Genomic DNA, 14,687 nt, shown 5'->3' with positions numbered 1-14,687 from the left:
GAATAAAAAAACATGATTCTTTTTTATTTGAACTATCATGTAGAATAACGTTACTCTTTTTGTACCATATTTTTTTTTGTAGACACATGATTTAAGTAGGTGCAAAGCATAATATTAGCATAAATTCAACGCTTTCTCAGTCCTCCTCACTTGGGTTTGCTGTTGAGGCGGCCTGTAGATTTTTAAATATTTTTGTATTCAGTTGTTTTTAAATTGTCTTCATCGTGTATGCAAGTAGATTTAAATTGTCTTCATCGTGTATGCAAGTAGATTCAAATTGTCTTCATCGTGTATGCAAGTAGATTCAAATTGTCTTCATCGTGTATGCAAGCATATTGAAATTGTCTTCATCGTGTATACAAGTATATTTAAAATGTTTTCATCGTGTATGCAAGTAGATTATCACTTTTTTCTCCCAGCCATGTTTTTACTTTTATTTTAAATATATTCATTCCTGTTATTTTCTTTACTGATTTGCTAGAGCATTATGTTCATGTTTCGTAGCAAGAAATTAAATATTCAAACTGGGAATAACCAGCAAGTTTTGACTTATTGTTGGTTGAGTATTTGGGTTGGGCAGTGGAGTATTCAGATGTGTGTTTTTTTACTTTAAATAAAATCTTTTGTGCTCAAGTTATTGACTATTGCCATCTTATTTTGTACGTTTGTCTTATTTCGACATACGTCGATTTATTTTCGAAAACAATGTGGGTAATACGTTTTCTTTCCCGTTCCGATTCACTTATAGCGGTAAGTTTTGTGCCACTTGGACGCTACATCTGATATATTCCAGAAAAAAGATACTGCCTTTTAGGTTTAGAAGGTTTTGAATACCGCAGTTTTCATAGTTTCCATGGATATAATTTTTTTAAATCTCAATCGGTGAAGAATCTTAATCCATATTTGAGGAGATTATTAAATCTGAACACCGTACAGCTTAGTAAATGCATTAGAATTTAGTGATGCAGCGATACTTTTTTTATGCGAATACCTCAAAATATTCCCAAATGCCTGGAGCTAGTGAGACATCCCCAATTGGGGTTTGTTGTGAGGCTGAAGGTAGTAGGGAGTGGAAGGAGATGGGGGAGAGGAAGGTGGGGAAGAACCTGGCTATTTATATATGGTAACCAAACATGGTTAAATCCATTTCAAGCAAAATTTCATTTCTGAATGGTGGCCCTACACCAGGTCGATACTGAGAGTATCTTCCACTCTGAAACGTGCCGCTAATATGCCTTATATTATTTTAAATGATTGAATTACGAATTAAAACAATTCAACCAAATAAACTTTACTTCGCCGGGATTTGAACCCGTGACCATCAGATTGCTAGTCGAGAGCTTTACCCCTTGACCACGGAGACCGCCATTACTTACTTGTGATAACGATTACTCTAACAATGATAATTCGATTAAGATTACAATTTTAATAATTTGATTACATTTTTCACCGTAAATAAATGCATTCGTATGTATATTTATCACAAAAAACAGGTACGTAGTTAACTACGTTACAATTTGATTAAATTAATTTGTTCAATTTCCTGGTAGGTGACTTTCACAAAAACGACGCTAGTGTATTAACATATTGTTATTATAGTCTAAAAGCCCAGCTACACTACTCGCGAAGTTGATCGAAGTTGACCGAATACGATAGTGTGGGCACGAACTTCACTTCGCTTCGGGCAACTTCGCTTCGCTTCGCCCGACTTCCGATTGTTGTCGGTAAATGCGCCCGAGTCAAAAAGCCCAGCTACACTACTCGCGAAGTTGATCGAAGTTGACCGAATACGATAGTGTGGGCACGAACTTCACTTCGCTTCGGGCAACTTCGCTTCGCTTCGCCCGACTTCCGATTGTTGTCGGTAAATGCGCCCGAGTCAAAGGACTCGAGTCCGAGAGACTGAGTTGGACTGAGTTACTCGCGAAGTTGCACGAGTGTGTGAGCACGCACTTCGAACTTCGGCTAACTTCGTCGAGGACTTCTTCGAAGCGTCGAAGCGAGTAGTGTAGCTGACACTAAAGGACTCGAAGCGTTACTCGCGAAGTTGCACGAGTGTGTGGGCACGCACTTCGAACTTCGGCTAACTTCGTCGAGGACTTCGTCGAAGCGTCGAAGCGAGTAGTGTAGCTGACACTAAAGGACTCGAAGCGTTACTCGCGAAGTTGCAAGAGTGTGTGGGCACGCACTTCGAACTTCGGCTAACTTCGTCGAGGACTTCGTCGAAGCGTCGAAGCGAGTAGTGTAGCTGACACTTATCACCAAATACTATTATTATTTTTTTAAGTTTTGCACAGATGGCACTATATAACTTACCTTTGGCAATGCTAATACCTACCAACTGTACGATATGGAAGTCAGGATTCCCATTGAACGTGGGATTATAAATCAAATTAAAATCAGGTTATATCTTACTAAATATTTTTTAGATAGTCATAGTAAATAATCATAAAATATAAATATATATAATCGTAGTTACAGATATTAAAATACCTGTTACCTGCGTTTACGAATAATCGTAATCATTACGTCACTAATTCTAATAATTAAGATTAATGCTTGGAATGGATATTTTCTACCGAGTCATATTTCAACCATCAAAGCATTCAATTAGTTTCTCAGCGGGTTGGGATAATGAGCCTTATGTCAATGTTTGTTTGGATTACAATCCTGTCATGTTAATTTGTGGGATAGGACATTTGGTTAATCGTTTAGCTGTATCTAATACTTTTCCTGCTGTGTCTAGTCAAATTCAATATGAAAGTTGAGCAATCAATCAAATTTTTGATGGTTTATTTATTATTTTTGGATGGGGAAAGGTCGTACAAAACGTTGTAACTGCTAAATTGGCAATTTTTATTCAAAACTCAAAACATCAAAACTGCGACGGAAAGTGAATCTTCGACTTTCTAACTCAACTTTATTTTTTTTTATTTTTTTATTTCATTTTTGGACTATGGCATATATAAATAGGATATGATGTCAACCTGAATGTGGTGGGAAGAGACGGAAATGAAGAGGTTATAGGAAAATACCTGTCTAGTCATTTAAAGTAACGTTTAGATTCCGAATGATGGTCTTTCACTATAATTATAAGCCCAGAAATCTACAACTACATAATATAATATGCGGATTTTATATTTAATCCAATTAATCCAAGAATTGTCCCGACAAGATGGCTACACGGAGAAAATTTACTAATATTGAATATTGCTAATTTATGAAGAATCTCTTCAAATAATGCGTAATCTGGTTAAAAATGGATTGCACAACAAAAGAATTGATTTGTTTCATAATGAACTTTTAGTAAAATGCGAACGTATTATCACAATGTCGGAGAACTTGTTCCGAAACTCACAATATTTTCGCATTGTACATTATCGGAACACGTGTTCCGATATGTTAGGAAATTAATAATGAATTATCAGGAAATGGCCTGCAATCCCGTTTTTTATCGGATAACCAATCATTTGAACAGATTTTTAATAAATTTCTCCGTATACCATAATAAATTCACAATCGCAGTGTTGGTTGCTTTAAATAGCTATTTTTAGCAAGTTAGATAACTCTAATACTTATTCTTATCCCTCAATTGCCAGTTCGCGTTCCAACATAGTCCATTCGGTCTCTGAGGTCAAAGAAACGTCTCACATTTTTTGCATTTTTTCTACAGAAGCCTTAAAAAAATTAGGTCACGATTCACGGCATTAACAGGTAATTTCTTTTTCAAGGGTTTATTCTAATACAATGACAAACATTTAGAAATATGAAAAAAATATTCGTTTATTCAATAAACAATCTTGAGTAAGATCACATTGTAGTACGAATATACAAATTTTTGGGTAAATAATCCAACATCTGTTTCAGTCGAAAATTTCTTTAAAAAAACATTCCCAGGTTACGAATAACCTGGCAATATTTTAAAACCTCGTATCTCACCTTAATAAGCGGAAAATGTTGTTTGTGTTGTGATGCAGGTTTTAGCAAGCCAAGGAATTAAACACACTACGCTTGGGTGGGACCCAAACGCGATGCAAACTCAGCCATTGACCGGTCTTATTATGTATTATATTATAATGAATAAAAAGTGTCAGTTATTTTTAAAGAAAAATTGTAAATCAGAATTTGTACTGCCCGGTACATGAGGGATGAGGGCTTGAATTTATCTCTTTTGGGTAGAAAATGACAAGTTTGAATTTCTCTTCAAATTATTTCGGTGTATTTCTTAGTCAGTGTTGTTTTCTTTAATAAATAATTCAATCTTTGTACAAGTGTGTATTATGATAAATATCTTGGTAATCTGTCAGCTCCATGAGAAGTATTGTCTCACTGACTCCGGGTACCAGAAATTTCCGTGAAGATTTTTTGGTATAAATTTAGGCAATAACTTGTGGATAGTACGCAAAAAGATTATAATGTTTATTTTTTTCGAGGAAATTTTTTGAAGAGTTACAACGCTCTTCCAAAACTAGCTTAATCGAGTACCTAAATAAAAATATGTAAAAAATTATAACGTTAAATGAAAAAAAAACCAATCACACTTAATGCAAAAATACTTCTAAAAAAATAGCTCCCGCCGGTTTCGAACTTTGCCCCGGTGGTTACTGTGCCCTGCTGCCAACCTCCCAACGCGAGTGTAATTAATTATTATTGCTTTCAGAAGTCTAAAAATTAAAAAAAAAATACTTAATTTATTTGTTTTGAGAATTTGCGAAGTAATGAGTTGCTTTGGCAGGTACCTACTTGTCAAATTAGAACCAGAAAAGATGAACGAAAACAAAATTCAGTTTAATTAAATTTTTTGAGCGAATGATGACATGCAGACGAATTTATATGAGGATAATACACCTAATCATCTTGAATAAGGGTTAAAAGGGGACTCTTAGTAAGATATAGCAAAAGGAAGTGAAAGGGGCAAAGAAAGCGGTGTAAATTTTGGCTTACGCACAAACCAGTTGCATGTCGTGTTTTAAAAGGTAATCAGACATCTAAAACATTGACAATTCAACACACCTTTTAAAAATAATTTAACGTCATGAAAAGTGATGAAACAAAAACTAATTTAAATAAGTTTAGTAGGTTATGTTTTTTAAGCGCTTTTAATGACTTTTAATCACTTTTTAAAAGTGTGTTAAATTGTCAATGGGTTGACTTATCACGGGAGCTCCATTTTTATAGAAGTTTTAAGATAAAAAACTTATGATTATCATTCTTCACCAATGTTTATTCTGATCTTTTTGTAACGCGATAAACTAAAATAATTATTTTCGAAAAGTGATTTTATGAAAGCTTTGCATTTTGAAAACATGTGAAAAATACAAAAAAATCCCTCAAATAAGGACATCTCCTGTAAAATTGCGAAAATCCGAGGAAAAACCACTACTCCCAAAAATTTAAAACGAACTACCTACCTACTTTAATATTTTGGAAATCTCACAACATTCAAAAATTTTACGAAAGTTAAATGAAATATAAGTTAACATTTTGAAATCAATTATGAAATGACTAACAGAAATAACTTTAATTTTGCAATATTAACTGGTGATATTAATATACACATAAATGAAAACAACAAAAGAACAAAATGTATAAATGAATGCTTAGATTGTTTGTCACATGCAGGATATCAATCATACATAAACTCACCAACAAGAGAAAATCTAAATAATTCCACGACTCTAGATCACATATTATATGATCACATATCATACACGTTATAACTAAATCTTCAACTCTAAAAACAAACATTACTGACCACTACCCAACATTCTACGGACACAACATCTTAACCACAAATTCAAAAGTATACTCTAACAATGTTGAAATAAATGAAATTAATTACATCACATTAAACAATTTACTTCTTTCAGAAAAATGGGACAACATACTATCAATAGCTAACCCAAATTCAGCATTAGAATTATTTTATAAAACTCTAGAAGCTTATATTTCGAAGAGTACAAATAAAATTGTCATCGCTAAGAGAAATTATAAAAAAATTAAGCCTTGGATCACTGTAGGACTAATAGTCTCTATTAAACAAAGAGATAAATTATACAAAGAGATGTTAAATTATCAAAAAGCCTGTCAAAAAAATAACACAAGAATTATGCCTTTCATGAAAACGAAATATTTAATGTATAGAAATTTACTAAATAGGTTAATAAGAAATTGTAAAAAGAAGTATTATTGTGAACAAATTGATAGTGCAAAAAATGATACCAAAAAAATGTGGAATATTATTAACGAAATCACGAACAAAAAAAAAAGTATCAACCGATGTCAATGAGATTATAATAAATGAAAATATTATAACTGACAAATCGGCCATTGCAGAAAACTTTAACAACTTTTTTACAAATGTAGTAGATCAAGTACTTGAATCTTCTAGTCAAATTGATAATACAATACCCGTAGACTCATATTTACACTTAGACTCAACTAACGATTCAATTAACTCCTTAGAATATTTTTCACCCATAACAACAGATGAAATTGATAAACACATTGACGGTCTAAAATCAACAAATTCTACAGGAATTGATGGTTTATCAGGTAACACACTAAAAAAATAAAACATTACATTTTAACTCCATTGCTACATATTTTTAATATATCTTTAAAAGAGGGAAATTTTCCCGAACAATTAAAAACCTCTATCATAATACCAATCCACAAATCGGGAGAAACGCACATATTAGACAACTACAGACCCATTTCCTTGGTCTCAAACCTCTCAAAAATATTTGAAAAATGTATCAAAAATAGAATAATGAATTACCTAGAACAAAACAAAATTCTGTCCCAAAATCAATATGGCTTCAGAACAAAACTAAGCACTGAAGATGCAATATTCGATCTGACTAAAAAATTATACACATCTGTTGATCAAAATAAAAAGAGTTTAGCTATATTTCTAGACTTAAGAAAAGCTTTTGATACGGTAAATCACAATCTACTTATAAAAAAATGAATCAAATAGGTTTAAAAAATGATACACTAAAAATTCTTACTAGCTATCTCAAAGACAGAAAACAAAAAACAAAAATAGGGGATTTTTATAGTACTGAAACAGGAATAAAAAATGGAGTACCACAGGGAACTGTGCTTGGCACAATTCTCTTTCTAATATACATAAACGATTTGTGTGATGTTATAATCCCTGGTAAAATTGTATCTTACGCTGATGATACAGTAATAATAGTGAATGGAAAATCCTGGCCTGAAACTTTTTTGAAGGCAACAAAATGTATAACATATGTCTCATCATGGCTAAAAAGTAATAGACTCTTCTTAAACTATATTAAAACATTTTACCTAACCTTTTCTAAAAATAGTAAAAATAAACCCCCCAATAACCTTAAAATTCGAATACATAACGTTAACTGTAATCAAGAAATATGCTCATCTTGCTTTGAACTCGGAAAAGTTGAAAAGATTAAATTTTTAGGTATTGTTATTGATACAAAATTAAATTGGCAGGCACAAATTAATAATACCGTCTGTAAATTAAGATATCTTACATACACATTTTACAAACTAAAAGAAGTGCTCAATGTTGAAAAACTGAAAATTATTTATTTTTCTTTGGTGCAATCTTCACTCATATACGGAATAATAGGATGGGGCGGTGCGCTTCATACACATATCAAACCTTTACAAATGATTCAAAATTATATCATCAAAGTTATGTATAGTCGGAAAAGAACATTTTCAACAGATGAGTTATACAAAGAATCTAAAATATTCTGTCTCCGTAAACTATTTATTTTGCAAACTATGAAATACATCTTTAAAAACAAAAATAAATTCGAAATAAATGAAAACAGAACCAACATTAGAAATAATAATGTATTTTATACCCCCCAAACGAACACGAAACAAATGCAAACACACTGCAGTTTCATTGGACCTCGTACTTTCAATCTTTTACCGAAAAATATTCAAGTGATTACTAAACATCCTCAATATTTAAAAGAATTAAAATTATGGCTTTTCGATACAGCAGTTGAAACTTTTTTTATTTAATTTGTATCAATTTATGTTTCTCATAAAATATTCACCATATATTACACTAAACACTTATAACTTCACTATACACTATTATAAACACTTTTTATACAAACCGCTTAGACAAAATGTAATCTTGTTTTTATTATAATTATTGTTTATTTCTAGGTACAATAAAATAATAATTTAAATATATTACCCACGCACAGGCTGCGCCTTAGTGGGTTCCCATTATTCGTATTGATTTATATAATATTGTATGTAATTAATGTAAAAATTGGGAAAAATAAAGGAATTAAAAAAAAAAAATAAAAAAAAATCCCTCATATTGACACATGAAAGGTAAATGCTGAGAATCAATATTGATGACTTCATAATAATTATTGCTTAATTATTTCATTTTGGTATTAAAATTTCTTTTGATTATTATTTAAGTAATTGGATACTTGAAGATTGGAGAACAAAAAGGCACCTACCTACCCGCGCATTACAGACTGTCTCCGAGTAGTATTCATCGAGCGACCCCGACTTCTTCTATCATTCAAACTACTCTCTAAACATTACTGACACTAATAAAAACAAACGTTGAAATTTTCAGCGATATCGGTCGACTACTTTTCGAGTTTTGCGAGCGCAAACATACCTGATTTTTTTAAAATTAAAATTAATCTGAAAATATTTATCTTTTCTACTAAACAAGTTTCAACATGCTAAAGAAATCATCCGCAAAAAACAGTTCACATTTTTTAATCATAACTGTCCACTTTACAATTCAACATTTTAAAATGTGTTTTATCTCAATAAGCACCCTTTGCATCGCAAAGCATAATAATACATTTATATGGAAAGCGTTTACAACGTAGATCACATTCTGTAACATGTAAAGTCTGTAAAGGAAATAAAATTACACTTGATTTCATTTAAAACAAATGGAAAAGAATGCACAAAATGCAATGCAAAGACAACCTTATTTAGATTATATCTGTGGGGGTAGTCACAGTAATAAGCCTTCAGTTACAAGAACGTCACGCCCTCTAGTGCCAAAGGGTTGAACTGAGAGTCGATTTCAACAGGTGAATTGTTTGAAGTAAAATGTCTATGTAAATATTCTCGTAAATTGCCATTAGGTTAGATTAGATCTACGGAATTTTTTACGTGAATAAAATCAGATATTATTTTTAATACTGCCAGTAATTGCTTTGCAGTATTTTTTTATTCATTCTTTTCTGCGTACCTTCTCAATTGTACTATTTATAAAAGCTGTACTATTTATAAATGCACTTCTAAGTATTATTAAATTTATATGATCCTATTGAATGAGATTTGTAAAGATATATATGTGTTTAGCCGTATTAAAAAATGTATACCTACATTTAAAACATTTACCCACTATTCGCAATAACTGTATAGAACCACTATTTTAATAATAAATAAATAAATATTTTTTAATATATGTGTAATTACATAATAACTAAGTAATTGTGTTACTCTATCAGGATACAAAATTATAACTTTGTATCCTGATGAAGAAACCATTGGTTTAGAAACATATTATTTTTTTTATATTGTGCTGCAAATTTATTTGAAAAATTAATAATTTAGTATTACTTATAAGTATTAAAATTACTATTTCCACTGTACTGCAATTGGATTTGATAGCTGTTGCGCATTCAATATGTCTTTTTAATGCTTGCTTCTAATTATAGACAAAGAAAAATTATTAGTGTTTGTGTAATGATACAAATGCCCGGAAAATCGTGGATAATGAAAAAAGTTGTATTTTTTGTATTACAATATACCGCACAGTGACCTTGAGGTGATTTTTCCCTAAAACGGCGCTATATAAATTATTAAATTATCAACATAACAAGACAAGCGCAAAGAGCAAAAATAACGATAATTTCATTTTAAAAATATTCAGGTTAAACATGATTTATACCAAAACAAAGTAACATTTTTTTTAAATCCATCGAATAACAATCCAATGATAAGTATAAATCATATTATAAAACTCTGTAGTTTTGGTTTAGGTAGACACTTTACCATTTTTTCAAAAATAAAATGCTTAACCGTGGAATTTTTTACACGATTTGTAGAATCTGTGTATACTTGATATCGACGTTTTAAATTCAATATTATAAATTAGAAATTTATTGATTCGTTTATGATCCACGAGAGGTAGCTACTTTTTAGTTTAACCTACCACATTATAAATAACGACGAAAAATATTTCCGAAATACAATTATTAACACCTACATCATATACCTACACCACACTGTAATGAAAAATGTTAAACGACCTTACGACGTTCACTGACGCCTTTTATAATATATAGACTAATTAGAAAAATAGGATAGGAAAGTAAAATCAAGTTTTCACTAGGACCTCTACTAATAAACATGCACGGTAAAAACTTACTGATTTGAAATACTGTTAATTTATTAAAAATCTGGTCAAATTATTCGTTTTCCTGTTAAAAATGCGAGCCTATAAAGAATGAATTGAAAGAGTTCGTGACAAAGTATCAGTCAAAAGCAAATGTTTTATGCGGACGACGGAACACGTGTTCCTACAAATACTGATATTGACACTGACAAAATTATATTGTAGCATCCAGTCGTGATATATATTCGGAAAAGAATACGTGTTCTCGATATATTCTTAATGACTAATATTTTATCAGTAATTTAGCATGCTATCACGTTTTGTGTTTTAAATTTTACACAATTGATAAATAACCATTAATGTATGGTAAATGATTGTTTAATGACATTTATTAGTAAGGGGGTAAGTTTAGTGTTTTATTGAATGAGGAATATTGTGAATTCGTATCGATATATAAACAACTTAAAAATGTTCCTATATAGCACAACAAACAATTTTTTTTAATGTGGTACATGTAATATTGGTTTACTGTTTGAATTTTTGTTTATTAATTTTATATAGCGGCACATTCCTAAAAAAACCCTTAAAACAACAAAAAAATATAACTCACCTATAGTACGGAAATGGCTGCGGAACGTGTAGATCCATGGGCATTGCAGCGCCTCCGTGCGCGTGCGCATACTCGTGCTGCATCACTCCTATACCGGCCCCTGCCCCCACATGGTGGCCCAGCACAGCGGCCCAGGGCGAGGGGGCAAAGCCCCCCGGGTGCTCCATAAGGGCTGCGGGTGTTTGCTGCCCCCCGTACGATTTGAACACGATTTGGTGGTTGTATACTAGAGATTCAGCATATTGAATGTCAAAACTTGTCGTTCTATTGATGTATACAAGATACAAGGATGTTTTGTTTAGATTAGCACTGAATTTATTTTTAAATTTTTTCTTTCATCAGAAATTTGAAACTTTCATCAGATTGTATTGGAATTGTGTATTTTTCCTGTGGTCGAAATAATAAAAAATAATTATTTTTTAAAGGCGGAAGAGATATAATAATATAAGTGCCTAAAAACTTTATTATTGAACGAAATAATAATATATTGACACGATACGTAGATATTTACTAGAAAGCGATAAAAATTAGGTATACGTTCACATCCATACCTACAGATTAAAGTCAAGCTATTCCAGACATTCCTTACTTCAAAACAGCATATTTTCATATTGATGCCACTGCAAATCCTAGTTTGCTGTAAAGTATGCGTTCAAGCAATAAGCACACCTATGTAAAAATCCTACAAACCAAACGCAATGATCTCCATAGTTTCTCATAATCCATTTTTTCTCATAATCCTACAAACCAAACGCAATGATCTCCATTAGCAATAAGCACACCTATGTAAAAATCCTACAAACCAAACGCATTGATCTCCATAGTATGGGGATTAGCTGTGGGTTTGGGGTTCGATCCCAATTGAAATCGGGATACCAGGGCGGCCCCGAGCCAAACGGCGCCAGGCGCGAGTAAAGTTATAGCGCTCCTTGTCAAAACCAGAAGACGCCTAGGTAGGTGATCACTGTAATTAATCATATTCAGATTGTTTGTATTTTTGTGTTATGCCGTTTTCATGAAAAAATGATCACAAGTGCGATGTTTTAAGACTCTTAGGTTGTAGGTATTATCAGCGCTTTAGCGCCCTGGCAATTCGGCTCCCATTGCGGCCGCCTAGAGCCGGCCCTGGGGATACCTATAAGACGTTTTTTAGACGCATGTATGTGTAGATTTAATGAATTTAACTATTAATTTAAAAACTTTTTAAAAGTGACTTCGCGATTGTCTTAAAGAAGATAGTTTATCGATTTGATAAGCGATTTTGTATCTTTTGTGAACAATAGTGAGAACAGCTAAAGATGTGTTATGAGAAACCTACAAATGAATGACGTATTGCCAATGCCTGCCTAAACAATTAAATAAACAATAAAAAAAACAAGTCAACTTTAAATATTTAAATATTTGAAAACTCATTTTAGTATTAGTTATCGTTTTCCTGAAACATTGCAATGTGTTCTAAAATATTCCTACAAAACTTTACTACAGAAATCTTTTCCTTCCCATAAAAACGCCATAATGTTAAAAAGTTATGAGTTATAATTTATAATAAACTAGCTGTATCCACCAAGCGTTGCCGTGGCTCAGTCTGTCGGTGCAGATAGAAAAGCTATAGCGCGTGTTGCTTTTACGTCCAACAGATAGCGCGGTTTTTTTTAAAGATGTTTTTACCTTTCACAGGTATATAGAGATATTTAAAAAAACCCACGCGTATTCGAATGAAACATTGTATAAAAATTTCAAAGCAATCGGTGAAGAAATTTCAGAAATTTGAGATTTTGAACAAACGAACATTTAAATATTTATTTATATACAGGGTTTTCCAATAAGAGATGTTATTTTTAATAGCCCGCTATTTCAGTAGATGTTACTTTTGAAGCTGTCATTTTGAGACATTTGACAAGTGGAAACTACGCCATTAATAAAAATGGAACGATACACGCCATTGATCTTTTACGATTGAATATAAAAATAACACCTCTTATTGGAAAACCCTTTAGATTATTGCAAGCTACCAATTTAGGGAGTGCAAAACTTTGGTCTAAACATCAACGACGCATAGATGTTAAATAACTTATTTTGATACCGCTTATCATAAACAAAGGTTTTTTGGCCCCTTTGTTTACGTTAGAAATTGTTCAATGCACAGAAATATCAGTAGGCAAATAAAATTGGCATTTTTTAAAAATTACTTAAACAAATTAAACTTTAGTCCCCATGCAAAACAGATTTATTTTATTTACAATGCGCAATTTTCCGTCAAAATTATTATGTTATAAAATTAATATTTAGATTTTAGGAACGCGAATACATTAAAATAAATCAATTGATAGCTTTATTATCGAACCTAAACTATCTAACGGTCCCGTTGTATTAATTCCGAAAGAAAAGTATTAAAAAAGTTCGATGTTTATTTAGCTGACAAACCTACGAGTCATATGAAAATTACAATATTTTGTCGTTGTTTTGGAAAATTCACTTCTGTCACATTACACTTGATTCATAGCTATATTATCCGAATAGGAACCACAATTTAAACTAAATATCACAAATAATATTGTGTCAAAATGACAGTTGTTGTTTGCGCACCAAACACGGCCAATCAGAATCGAGCTTGCATTCCAATTGACAGGTTCCAATTTCAAAACAAAACCACTGCTAAATACGGCGAAACACGGTACTATTAAACTTCGTGTCAGTATCTGAGATTATTATTATTTATAGTACCTACTGTCTAGACAATTTTCACAAAATGTTAATAAATAGCTTTAGTAACTTACGAAAAAGTTTTAATATTGCACTATATTTTAATAAATAGTATTTATTTGTATTTAAACACACATTTTAAACCGTTTTCTTTTAATATAGAGGGTACCGATAATCAGGTACCTACTTGAATTACCTAATTTTACTATAAGTAACACTCAAGTCATTTCTTTGCCGGGAAAACGAAACACAACCACAAAAAACGCGCACTTTTTAAACTCTATCGGAAAACTTTGTAACCAATTATTTTTTAGTTTTGGAACCGATCGACCGCGCGTTGGAAAATCCACGAAAATTTAAAATCAAATTTTTACCGCGCGCGATTCCCAACAGCGATTTTGCCGCGTCGTTGTTTATTGACTTCCTAACCTAAAAAATTAGGATTGACCATTGGTATGCACGTGTGTGGACCGAGCGAGTCGACCGGCCATTGAGTGTTTCTCCTATCAAACTCTGCTACAACTCTCAACTCCACAGAGTCGAGTCCTTCCTCCCCGGTCAGGCGTCTCTGAAGCTGCGTGAAGCGATTCGGAGATGCTCGGCAATGTCCGGAAACATTCGGGCGCTCGCGGTATCCGTGAGAGGCTTATATTATACTTTGTTGTTTATTATTATTTATTACAAACCTTTTGCGGAGTAATTTTCTTTACAAATTGTTGTTGAATTAAAATAATATGCGTTTTAAATTGTTTATTAAGTATGCACGATACAAAAAACCTGCGATTCTTTGATGTTATTAAGTGTGGCTTTGATGCTAGATAATAATAAAATAATGATCTATTCGTAGTCAGTAGGAATATTGGATCGTAAATTGAGTCAAATTATGTGGTGAAAATTTATGATTTTTTACAAGAATATAATAACAAGTAATTTACTACATCTTAAAAGGATAAAAATGAGTATTGCTGACTTACACTT

General features: G+C 32.0%; 1 protein-coding gene across 1 annotated transcript in view; it reads right to left on the bottom strand.

Moving 5' to 3' along the window:
* The window catches only part of trh (PAS domain-containing protein trachealess), a 490,370-nt gene extending 476,173 nt beyond the window's left edge, over positions 1-14,197 (bottom strand). The window contains exons 1-2 of the mRNA XM_089640096.1: positions 13,906-14,197; positions 11,007-11,393 (exon numbers count right to left, since the gene is read on the bottom strand). Coding sequence (XP_089496222.1) covers positions 11,007-11,173 — 167 coding nt within the window. The 5' untranslated portion in view covers positions 11,174-11,393; positions 13,906-14,197. The remainder of the gene's footprint in view (positions 1-11,006; positions 11,394-13,905) is intronic.
* Between the last annotated feature and the right edge of the window lie 490 nt (positions 14,198-14,687).

Source organism: Hesperophylax consimilis, chromosome 15 (assembly GCF_061612785.1).
Source record: "Hesperophylax consimilis isolate HC1 chromosome 15, BYU_Hcon_1.0, whole genome shotgun sequence".
Lineage (NCBI taxonomy): Eukaryota > Metazoa > Arthropoda > Insecta > Trichoptera > Limnephilidae > Hesperophylax > Hesperophylax consimilis.
Note: the sequence above shows the minus strand (reverse complement) of the source record. Positions and strands in the feature narration are given on the sequence as shown.